This window comes from Drepanopeziza brunnea (genome assembly GCF_022702325.1).
Source record: "Drepanopeziza brunnea f. sp. 'multigermtubi' strain 214-2 chromosome Unknown ctg12, whole genome shotgun sequence".
Classification (NCBI taxonomy): Eukaryota; Fungi; Ascomycota; class Leotiomycetes; order Helotiales; family Drepanopezizaceae; genus Drepanopeziza; species Drepanopeziza brunnea.
The window spans coordinates 1,392,719-1,404,113 of NW_027094075.1; the positions used below are offsets into that span (position 1 = coordinate 1,392,719).

The following is an 11,395-nucleotide window of genomic DNA, read 5'->3' on the forward strand; positions in this document are numbered from 1 at the left end:
GACCCAGAGTAGACTAGCGCCTTCTATGATCGGGCCAAGCGGCTAACAAATTTCTCGATGGCCTGGAGGAGGAAGACAGAGGGTATCTCGGTGGAAGGACAGCCTCGAACAACATTAAGTGACAGCAACCCACCACCATGAGGATTGAAACTTGTTACTTTTGCTCGCAGCCGTGCTACCCTTCGGTTCGTAAGCCTCTCGAAGGCGGATCGTCACTCGAGATGAAGATATCTCGATGCGCAATGCTGATTGTCTTCTACAGAAAGGTATCACATTCGTCCGCAACGACGCCCGCATCTTCAGATTCTGCCGGTCCAAATGCCACAAGAACGTACGAAAACCTGCCATCCCACAGCCCTCCCTCTCCCAGCAAAGACTAACCCAGCAGCACAGTTCAAAATGAAGCGCAACCCGCGCAAGCTGAAGTGGACGAAAGCCTTCCGCAAGTCCGCCGGTAAGGAGATGGTCGTCGACAGCACGCTCACCTTCGCCGCCCGCCGCAACGTCCCCATCCGCTACAACCGCGAGCACATCGCCGCGACCCTCAACGCCATGGAACGAGTGTCGGAGATTCGCCAGAAGCGCGAGCGCGTGTTCTACCGAAAACGCATGGCGGGCAACAAGGAGCGCCAGCGCGAGATGGACCGGAAGCTGGTGGCCGAGAACGAGCACTTGCTCACGAAGGAGCGGCCCAGTGTACGCAAGGCGAGAGAGGCGGCCGAAGCGCTGGGCGAGGAGGTCGAGGCGCCGCGCGAGAAGAGCAAGATGTTTGGCAAGGAGAAGATTCGCCAGAAGGTGCTGGTCGTCAACGGGGACGATGGGGAGGAGTTCGAGGGCATGGATACGGACTGAGGGGACTTGGGCTGCGTGGAATATCAAGGCGGATGGGGTCTGGCGTTCTTGGGCTTTCAAAAGAGGCGTTGGCAAGGCTGTATGGATGCTGCTGCATATAAAATTTCCCAACCAATTCGTTACGTGCTCTCGACAGGGCTCATTTTCTCACGGACATGGCAGGATGGTGGATGATTTAGACGCTCTGGTGGTGAATGCGCAACGGGAACACCGAGGACATTCATTTTCTGTTCGAGCTCTCGACATTACAATAGGCTCTGGTACGGGACAAGGTCTCACGAGAACAAGCAATCTTCAAAGTGTCTCTCACATTTTTCGACTGGAACTCGATGAATATATGATTTGTGCCCGGAACTCGCTATTCTGTCTATAGGTGTCCCAGTCTTGCCCTCCTACGCACTTGATGCTCTCGTTATCTTTTCTCAACCTTCTTTCTCACTTTGCACTCTGCATAGCAACAGAGTCCTATCCAAAGTTAGCCATCCAGCCAGCCAGCCAGCCAGACCAGCTACTTTTCTGACTTCCCCAAGCACCGATTGAGGGGGGCAATCAGGGCAATCGATCCAACTCACCAAATACACCTGGTAAAAGCCCATCTTCCACTTCCCATCCTCCTTTACTATGTTCGCCCGCGCAGCCCACTCAACCTAAGTATCGCTCACATCGCATCAGCTCGGCTCTCTCTCTCTCTCACACTTCATCCTTCTTCTTTCCTCTTCCCTCCTACCTCCTTCTTCCTTCTCCCATTACATCTCCCCGAAACCCAATACCAAACCAACAACTCACAACTACCCAAACCCCCCCAATCTCAAATCTCCAAACCCAAAACTCAGAACAAATGAGAGAGAAAAACCAACCTCCGTCCCCCTCCCATCCTTCATCACATACTTCACACTCCCAAAAAGCATCAGCTCCTCAACCCCGTCCCTGCTCTCAAAAGGATACACCCTCATAGGCGTATGCAGACGCGAGGCCACGGCCGCCCACATCCCCTTTCGGATAGCCAGGATCTCTACTCTCGTCAGCAACCATTCTCTCGCCCCATCTCCAATCTCCATCTAGCCTCCACTCCCCCCATCTCCTCCTACTACTCCCCCCCCCCCCCCCCCCCCCCAAAAGAAATCAAAAAAAAAAAAAAAAAAAAAAAAGATAAAAAAAAAGATAAAAAAAGATATAATAAAAAGATATAAAAAAAGATATAAAAAAAGATATAAAAAAAGATATAAAAAAAGATATAAAAAAAGATATAAAAAAAGATATAAAAAAAGATAAAAAGAAGGAAGACGGAAGAACGAAACATACCTTCCCTCCCAACCCCCCGCCGACTACCCATCACCAGCGTCGCCCCCGTCGCAAACTGCGCCGCGTACAGTTCGTGCGCGTCCGGCGTGTCGCTGATGCGGTAGAAGTCTGCCAGGAAGGCTTCGATGCCGTCGTCGATCGGGATGCTCCCGCCTGCCACTGATGGGGGAAACTCGGGCACGTAGGTGTGGACGGCCATGATGTTATTTCTTGTAACTTTACTTTTGGGGGCTGATTGTAGGTAAGCTAAGGTAGGTAGATGAGAGAGATGGATCGATTGTAAAAAGAAGGGTCGGAAAATGAGGACTTGAGTTGGGAAGATGTGATATGTATATATACATATATGTATATATATATGTGTGTGTATGTATGTGACCGTGCTAGTGTGGAGGGGAGGTACTTACTTACTGGGGTCAAGCCGGGTTCACATCCGATGGCTCGGTTAAGAGCTTACCAACAACGGCTCTCACGGCCCAGTAGATCAGGGAATGACGACAGAAGATGATGACATTCCTAGCTCTCTCGTTTCAAATTCCCGGACGGATGCCTATCATGTAGAATCCGGGGTTGCTGTCGGATGTTGTGCCACTGACCAATCGGTGTGGCAAATTTCACAGTGATTCTGGGTGCGGATGACTTGGTGAAATGCCAGCAACTCGAGGAGATCTGGATCATGGTTAGCTCGGGCCATCATCCAGCGCCGCGAGTGAGATCAGCGATCTCAACTGACCGTCACGGAGAAAGAGACTTTAAATTTCTCTCTACCAGACACGAACTTTCCTCCCTGAATAGAGACCCCACTGCATTCGATGTGGATTTCGACAAAATATGGGCCAGACCATTTCCCCCCAAAAAGGCACCCCTCTCGTCCGTTCTAGAGAAGACAGAATATCTGTGTAATGTCTTTCTGGGACAGTTTGATGCCTTAGTTGAGTTGGTTCCAATATAGGACAGTTGACCTTCAGGATATCCAGCGTGGCAGCGAGAACAAGCACGAAAGCCATCCCGGAGAAGGGTTGTGATATCCGAGAAGAGGCTTGATCAATCAGGCTCAAAATACCCGGTTGTGTTAACGATCTGTTCCCGAAAGCACCACACTCGATTAGCCAGGCACGAAGGTAGTGCTACAAAGTAATCAGCAAGTATTCCTACGCCCCATGGGACACTCAAGGATACCTACGTAGACATCTCTGGTCGCGTCAAACCCCAGCCTCTCGTACAGCAGCTGGTTCTGATTTCTCACATTCTCAGCCGACGCGAGCACCCGGAGGGTTTCACTGCCAGGGATAAATAGCCCTTTTCCGGTGCCTCGAGAGGATCCGGATAGCTGTATATCGCGGTCAGATGCGATGGCTGAGCTGCTCTGCCCAATGGTAAGTCAGGAAGAATCTGTATCTACTTGGATGCCGTCCGTATACTGGAAGCCAACCCTTCCCGAGTCGCTGGCGATCTACCAAATGAGAACCTGAAGCGATGTATTTGAGCGCGATGTCACTGAACCCCGGATACCAGGATAGCATTCTCCGAATCTCCCTTCATGGCGTCCACCTTCTACTAGAAGACCTCCTCAAATGTACTTGGTGACATGGTTCCGAAAGCATGACAGACCAATTCTTCGATCCTGCCGATGAAGGGACCCTCACGGATCACTCTGACCACCGGGCTTGCTGCTGCTCTGGCGGCGGCGGCGGCACTAGCACCGAGACGGGTTGTCATGGAGGGAGAGGCTTTCGAGAATTTCAAGTTCAGCCTTCCCGTCAATATCTGGTGCGGTACTCGGGGCTTTGGCGCCGGCTGGCTCGAGAAGGATTTTGAGCCTTTTCGAATTGACGCCAGGGACCGTGGAGCCAGTCGTTGGTGGGCGTATTGTAATTAATTCTCTCGGAAGAATGCCTGTAGCTCGGGGTTATTGCTCCAGGATCCTATGGTGGCCGTCATGGTTAACATGGTGAAAGTCACTGCAGATGGTATGCATGTATGATGGTGGGAATTCTACGTTGGAGTTGGGGTGGGGGAGGGGGATGGAGAGTGTGATGGATGTGATTGATGGCAGGAAGTCTGGTCGATTCTCCAAGGGGATGAGGAAAGCGCGATGAAGTGTGGGTGTGTGGGAAGATTGGAAGATTGGCAGATGCCCATTACGAAATCCTGCGTCGACTGAAAGAGTCGAACATATTATCGGTATGTATATACAGTGTTCTGACATTGAGTCTGTTGTTGTCCGCGACGGACGGCCCAGCCAGCTGGGACTCTGGGACTCTGGGAGTCCGGGACTCCCCATCCATCCTCCGGTCAACCTTTTCCAAGCATCGAAGCTCAACCAAGCCGCCTTCATCACGGTACGGTACTACTCTACCGAGCACTTCCACTTGTTGTACCTACTGTACTGGGGGATGCACGATCCAGCGGACGACAGTAGGGGCAAGGTCATGCATTCTTGGCACAGGATTCGCGCACTGGGCGCGTACTTGGGTATGAGGGTTATACGGGTTATACGGGTTAGGTGGGTTAGAAGGGTTAGAAGGGTTAGGAGGGTTAGGAGGGTTAGGAGGGTTAGGAGGGTTAGGAGGGTTAGGAGGGTTAGGAGGGTTAGGAGGGTTAGGAGGGTTAGGAGGGTTAGGAGGGTTAGGAGGGTTAGAAGGGTTAGGAGGGTTAGGAAGGCTAGGAGGGTTAGAAAGGTCATAATGGTTATAAGGGTTAGACGGGTTAGACGGGTCAGACGGGTCAGAAGGGTCAGAAGGGTCAGAAGGGTCAGAAGGGTCAGAAGGGTTCTAAGGGTCATAAGGGTCTGAAGGGTCAGAAGGGTTATAAGGGTTATAAAGGTCATAAGGGTCATAAGAGTTACAAAGGTCATAAGGGTTAGAAGGGTTATAAGGAGATTTGCTGGTATCGAGGACCTACAATAGTACAACTGGCCATCTCTTTTGGGGAGGTGACGAAGGCCTTGGGAAAGTTTAGTAGTCCAACAAGTAGGTTTAGAGGACTCATCTACTACGTACTTGTACCTACAGTAATCGCATCCAAGACATTGCTGATGCTTACTCATCATCCCCGAACTTATTCATTCCAAGCCTTCTTTCTTCTCTGCTCCCTTTCTGAACTGCACATTCCCTCTCTCTCTCTGCCTACAAATAAAAGTACTTCAGATACTTTTCATTCATGTCCCAAATTTGGACCACGACACATTGCAGAGTACAGAAAAAGCTTTCTTTATCCGAGGCCATTGTTTAGCCGATTCCAAGAGGAAAAGAGGGGATGCGGAATCATGCCCTGGCTGGTCACGGAACCTCTGACAGGACCGGTCCGTCTTATTATCATTGTTAATATCCAGAGAGATGCAGCTCCTCCACCCATCCAAAACCCCGAGATCCGAGAAGCGGACCACCGGAGCTCCAGGTTTGCCCCAGACCCGAGTCTTTGTTTTATGTATGTGTTTATGTATGTATGTACGTATGTACTTATGTACGTATGTACGTATGTATATTAGGCCTCATGTATATGCATGCATTCATCACATTATTGTTGTACTGCGAGCCCAAGGGCCCTTTCTCCCTCCTGACCTACATGATATAAATCATTGCTGCCGATAAAGTAGATACGGACCGTAGATAGAGCAGAGTACCTAGTGTAGAGAGCCACGGAAGTGCTTGTTGGTATTGGCTTTTATGATATCACGTTCTTGTGAGCTCTATCCGCCTGGCCGCCTGGCCGCCTGGCCCTCGTCGTTCTCGTCGTTCTCGTCGTTCTCGTCTCCGGTCTTCCCCTCCTCCCCCTTGTCGTAGGCATCACCCAGTTGACCCTTTGATTCTGGGCATTTCCCGCTGCAAGTACGAAACCGCAACCCAACGTTGGCTTGCTCGGCATCCGGAAACTCCCAAGAGATTCCACTCTCGTCCCGCTGGGGAGGAGGGGGCTCGGCCAAGGGCTGGGCAAAATCGCGCAGTGCCCCCTCCCCCCTCCCCCCCCCCCCACCCCTATCGCCGATGGGCCATCCCTCTGCGAGGGTGGTTGGTTTGACCTTGGGCTTGTCGTTTTGCTTTGGGGCTTGATCCGGGGCTCACTTTCTTGGACGGCGGCAACTAGATATTATGGACAGTATGATGTGGAAAGATTCGAAACTCGACAGAGACAGAGAGGGCCCCGACTCGCAGCTGTATCTTGGTGCGCGTTGTGATATAGAGTTCATCTGTTACCGTTTGCATCGCCCGGTCAGGATGAACGCCGCTGCTGCTCCTGCTGCTCCTGCTGCTACTACTGCTGCTACTGCGACCACGACTGCGACTGCTCCTGCTGCCCCTGAGCTGGACCTTGAGCGCAGCGAGTTATGGGAAAGTTTGATTCTCGTGAGCGGTCCGAGTAGCAGAGTCAGGAAGTAGTAGGTAGAGTGATAAGTAGAGAGTGATGGATACCTACCTCGCTAAATACTCCCAGTAGTAGGGCACAAGACGGATAACGTGGTTGGTTTTTTTGGGGGGAGGGGAGGCTGGGTTTGGTTTTTTTTGTCCTTATTCTTACTGTGGTCTCACTCTTTACTTTTTCTTCATTTGTTTTGGCACCTTTTTCGTCATGTGATGCTCCTCCTCCTCCTCCTCCTTTCGTTTTCGGATTCTCTATCGCAACCCAAACACGCAAAGGTTGGAGGGCGCGGCAGCCAAGCAGAGGAGACCTTGGCCCACCCGACGGAATTGCTTGGGTGCAAAGAGCTCGCCAAGATACACAGCCCGCTTGGCACAGACCCGGGAATCTTGGCAGATCCAAGACTGCGATAGGCTCACGCCCCAGGTCCGGCTAATCTGTCCGTCACACGACCGGATACCGCATAATTAGGAGTACAAGTGAGTGCATACGGCATACGGGGGGGCAGATTTGCATCCATATGCACCACCACCTCGGCGGCCCCACTTGACTCCCTACACGCCCCGGACTGGCTAGATCGACCTGTCAGAATTCTTTCATTGGGACAGCGTCGGTGCCAAGGCATTGCCAAGGCTCCCCTACGCTAGCTTCCACCGTTAGTGGCACCTGTTCCGCCGCGAAAGGTACAAGTAAACCCACCTCGCACTTTCCCCGGGACGCAAAGACGTGTCAGACACTTGACGCCTTGATACCATATCGCCTGCTTCCCTTTTTTTTCGACTCGAACCGATTTGACGACTTGACTCGACTCGGGCTTTTCTCTCTTTTCCTCCCTCTCCCTCTCTCCCTCTCTCCCCCTCTCCCTCTCTCTCTCTCTCTATCTCCTTGTATCTCGACGAGCCCTCACTCTTTATTCATATCCCAGCATTGTCAGCGCAAACAATGTCCGCTCCGGCCCCAGAACCGCAGCAGCAGCAGCAGCAGCAACAGCAACAGCAACAGCAACAGCCGCCAGAGGTTGCCGCGCCGCCAGCCGCAACTGAGGCTCCTCGCCCGGTGATTGCCGCTGATGACAATCTCTCTTGTCAGTGGGACAAGTGCTCTGAACGATGCCCATCCGCCGAGGCGCTCTTTGTAAGTACCCGCCGGGGTGCGCCCAGTGAAGCGCGCGTGCTCCGATCTGGAAAAAAAAAAAAAAAAAAAAAAAAAAAAAAAAAAAAAAAAAAAACTTTATCTATTTGGAACCGCCAACTAACGTGTCTGCCAGGAACACATTTGCGAGAAGCACGTTGGCCGCAAGAGCACCAACAACCTCAATCTCACCTGTGGTTGGAATCAATGCCGTACCACCACAGTGAAACGTGACCATATCACGTCCCATATCCGAGTCCATGTTCCCTTAAAGCCACACAAGTGTGATTTTTGTGGAAAGGCCTTTAAGCGTCCTCAAGATCTGAAGAAGCACGTTAAGGTAATGGGCTCTCTCCGCTGCTACAGTCCGAAGTCATCCGCTGACCTTTCTAGACCCACGCCGACGATTCGGTTCTCTTGCGCTCCCCAGAACAACATGGAGGTCAGAGCTCCGGATACAGACAGGGTGGCAAAGGTACGTAGAGCAACACCAATGGTTGTCCCTCTGCACGCACATATCACAAACCCCACACAGCGAGTAGTGTCCGTTGCTAATCCGCATCTCTCTTGCAGCGACCGGCGGAGGCTATTATGATCACCACGCCCCTCAGATGCATCCGGGCTCCGCCCCCAACTATGGCCACCACCCTGCCCACAACGGCTATTATGCCCCGCAACAACCAAGCAACTACGGTCCAGTCTACTACCCCGTCGGCCATGGGGCAGACGTGGGAGGGCATGGCGCCTATGACCGAAAGCGAAACTTCGACACGCTCAACGACTTCTTCGGTGATGCCAAGCGCAGACACATTGATCCCACCTCCTACCATCAAGTGAGTCAACGCTTGATGGCTCTCGCCGGCATCCCAATCCACGGCGGGGGACTGGACTACATGCACGCTGCCCCACAGATGGTTTCGGTGGACGGCCACCACGGAGGTCACGGTGGTCCCATGCCACAACACCAATACGCTCTGCCGCTTCCCAACGTGAGAACCAAGAATGACCTGATGAACATCGATCAATTCTTGGAGCAGATGCAATCCACCGTGTACGAGAATTCCAACGCCGCCGCCGCCGCCGGAATTCAGCAACCAGGTGCTCACTACACTCACTCCGGCGTGAACTTCCGCCAGAGCCACTCCCCTCCCCAGACGACCCTCCATGGCCTGAGTCACATGGCTCCCCACGCGTCTTCGTCTCACGTGTCTGCTCCGATGATGTCCAGCCACCACTCCTCGCACTCCACCACATCTGGAACCCCGGCCTTGACTCCACCATCAAGCTCCGTCTCTTACACTTCGGGCCACTCCCCCGTTTCGTCCCATGGCATGTCTCCCATTTCAAGGCACAGCTCCACCTCAGCGCAATACCCAAGCTTGCCGGCCGTCTCGATGGGATACTCACCTCACTCCGCCACTGCGCCTACGTCAACCCTCGGACCCAACTTTGACAGTGATCCCCGCCGCCGTTACTCGGGAGGCATGCTCCAAAGAAGCGCCAACCCCATGCGCAGCACGGAGATGGATTCCTCAGATGATTCTTCATCCCCATCATCAAAGGAGACCACTCCTACGCTCCGCAACTCTGTTGTCTCGAGCAACATCGACCCAGCTCTCTCTGGCGTGATGTCCCCGAGCGCCCAGTCGGAGAGTGGCGAGTCGGCCAAGGACCGTGCTGAGGAGGCTTGGATCGAGAACATCCGTGTGGTCGAGGCCCTGCGCAAGCTCATCCAGGACAAGCTCGAGCGTCGTGAGTATGTTGAGGATGAGGATCATGATGTGTCGATGGGCGGAACTGAGGTGAAGCAAGAGGAGAAGAGTACAGAAAGCCTGTACCCCACTCTGCGAGCGGATGACGATTGAAATGACGATGAAGTGATACCTCTTGATTTGCTGATAGCGGCGTTACGGAGGTGCGACATAGTAGGGGAATCGGGAATAGGGCTTGGTGTCTGCGCTCTGGCATCTTTATGAGGCTTCTTTCGTCTCTGAATAAGCTTTCGAGACGCGCCTGGCTGTAAGTAGCTTGGCTTCATGTACATAATCCAACACAGTGATGATTTTCTTTCATGTCTATAATTCGCTTTCCTGTTTTGAGGACAACGTCCAGTCTAAAAGAATAAGCCTTCATAATTTGTGACGGCACTTGTATTAGCTACGCCTGCTGGCTGTGTTCCTGTAGCAGACTCGACGGGCGATGAAGGGATCTGTCTATTCTTCACATGGTGAAAATGTGTGTGTGTGTGTGTGTGTGTGTATATTCCACCTATCGTGAGAAAAAGGCTATTTATCATCCATCTCTCTATCTCTCTGTCCGTCCATCTATCTATCCATCCGCCCCGTCTCACTAGCGAGGTCCAGCGCACATGCATACCGTATCCACACATCAATCAATCAATCAATCAGTTAACTAATTCAAAAAAATCGTCGGCGCTCATTCACTCACTTGTTTCGTTCGTCTACTTACTAGGTACTTGTTTATGTGATCTATCTTACCTACCTTATTTACCTTACGGAAAGGGACGGGATTGCACGTACGGGACGGGACGAGGGGGGGGGGGGGGGGTTGGTGGTAAGGAGGCGCGTGGTCTTTTACTTGGTGACAAGCGAGGAGCCTTTTTATTTATTTATTTTTTTTTTTTTTTTTTTTTGCTTTTTTTTGCTTTTTTTTGCTTTTTTTTTTTTTTTTTTTTGCTTTTTTTTTGCTTTTTTTTTCGGTTTTTTTTTTTCGTGTGTTTGATCAATTGATTGATTATTTGGTTGATTATTTGGTTGATGATTTATTTGATTAAATCTGATTAACAATTGATTATTTAACATGTATTAATATGTATAAGCGCTAGCTACATAGGTAGGTAAGTAGGCAAGGGGCGTCTGAGAAATTTCTTCCTTTCTTTCGCAGCTTACTCTCCCTTTCTCTTTTCTTCTTTTCTTTCTTTCTTTCTGTAAGATATATAAATATAAGAAGTCGGAGGTTTTTGGGGTTTTGAAGCCTTTGGAAAAAAAGAAGAAAAGAAAAAGAAAAAGGAAGAGGAAGAAATAATAAAAGATATATATATATACACATTCACATTTCTATATCTCCAAGAGGGAGGAGAGAAAAAGAGATAAGAATGGAAGGAGGGAAAAAGGGGAAAGAAGAGTAGAAAGATAGATGATGTGACATGAGATGAGATGTAATCAGGGACTAAAGATGCGAAAGAGAAAAGAAGGGAGCATAAATATATATATATATATATATATATATATATACACAAAAATGAGATAGAAAAAGGAGAAGACGAATTGGTAAGAAGGAAAATATATATATCTCTCGTACCAAAAATATATGGACATATATAAAGGTAAACAACGACAGACAGATCAATCAATCGACCCATCTCGCACTCGCCGCTGACTCGTCCTACTAAACCCGACGTCGTAATACCAATTAATTACTTAAAAATGTATTGATTCAAACCAGTCAGTCTCATATTCCCGAATCCCGTATTCGATATTTATTTTACGCTGGCAATCTTTTCTCGCTATGCTTTATACAAAAAAGAAGAAAAAAAGAAAAAAAAAGGGCACCTGCCAAAGTCTCTCAGCTCAGCTCAACTCCCTTCCTCCCTTCTACCATCTCATCACAATCCGACCTTTCAAAAAACGGTCGAGCTAATCCAATTACCTTCGCTCGACCTATCCGGAGGGGAAGGTAAGAAATAAATACATTACAGTAATACACTTCCCTCCCTATGTGAGAGTCTCACCCC

The 11,395-nt window shown here is 50.5% G+C and overlaps 4 protein-coding genes across 4 annotated transcripts; 2 read left to right on the forward strand and 2 right to left on the reverse strand.

Moving 5' to 3' along the window:
- Positions 1-137: 137 nt before the first annotated feature.
- Positions 138-852, forward strand: L3040_007118 (uncharacterized protein; the record flags this gene model as incomplete). The annotated part of the gene is made up of 3 exons (XM_007296626.1): positions 138-185; positions 263-331; positions 394-852. 3 exons carry the CDS (start codon positions 138-140, stop codon positions 850-852), a joined length of 576 nt encoding a protein of 191 aa, XP_007296688.1.
- A 435-nt stretch (positions 853-1,287) lies between these two features.
- L3040_007119 (uncharacterized protein) lies at positions 1,288-2,353 on the reverse strand (the record flags this gene model as incomplete). Its single annotated transcript, XM_007296627.2, has 4 exons — positions 1,288-1,317; positions 1,425-1,499; positions 1,710-1,864; positions 2,155-2,353. The coding sequence occupies 4 exons, from the start codon at positions 2,351-2,353 to the stop codon at positions 1,288-1,290; spliced, it is 459 nt and encodes a 152-aa protein (XP_007296689.2).
- A 314-nt stretch (positions 2,354-2,667) lies between these two features.
- Positions 2,668-3,870, reverse strand: L3040_007120 (uncharacterized protein; the record flags this gene model as incomplete). Its single annotated transcript, XM_066156159.1, has 6 exons — positions 2,668-2,820; positions 2,885-3,028; positions 3,114-3,278; positions 3,335-3,517; positions 3,664-3,705; positions 3,763-3,870. The coding sequence occupies 6 exons, from the start codon at positions 3,868-3,870 to the stop codon at positions 2,668-2,670; spliced, it is 795 nt and encodes a 264-aa protein (XP_066010967.1).
- Positions 3,871-7,452: 3,582 nt separating this feature from the next.
- L3040_007121 (uncharacterized protein) lies at positions 7,453-9,506 on the forward strand (the record flags this gene model as incomplete). Its single annotated transcript, XM_007296629.2, has 4 exons — positions 7,453-7,644; positions 7,778-7,981; positions 8,035-8,116; positions 8,215-9,506. The coding sequence occupies 4 exons, from the start codon at positions 7,453-7,455 to the stop codon at positions 9,504-9,506; spliced, it is 1,770 nt and encodes a 589-aa protein (XP_007296691.2).
- Between the last annotated feature and the right edge of the window lie 1,889 nt (positions 9,507-11,395).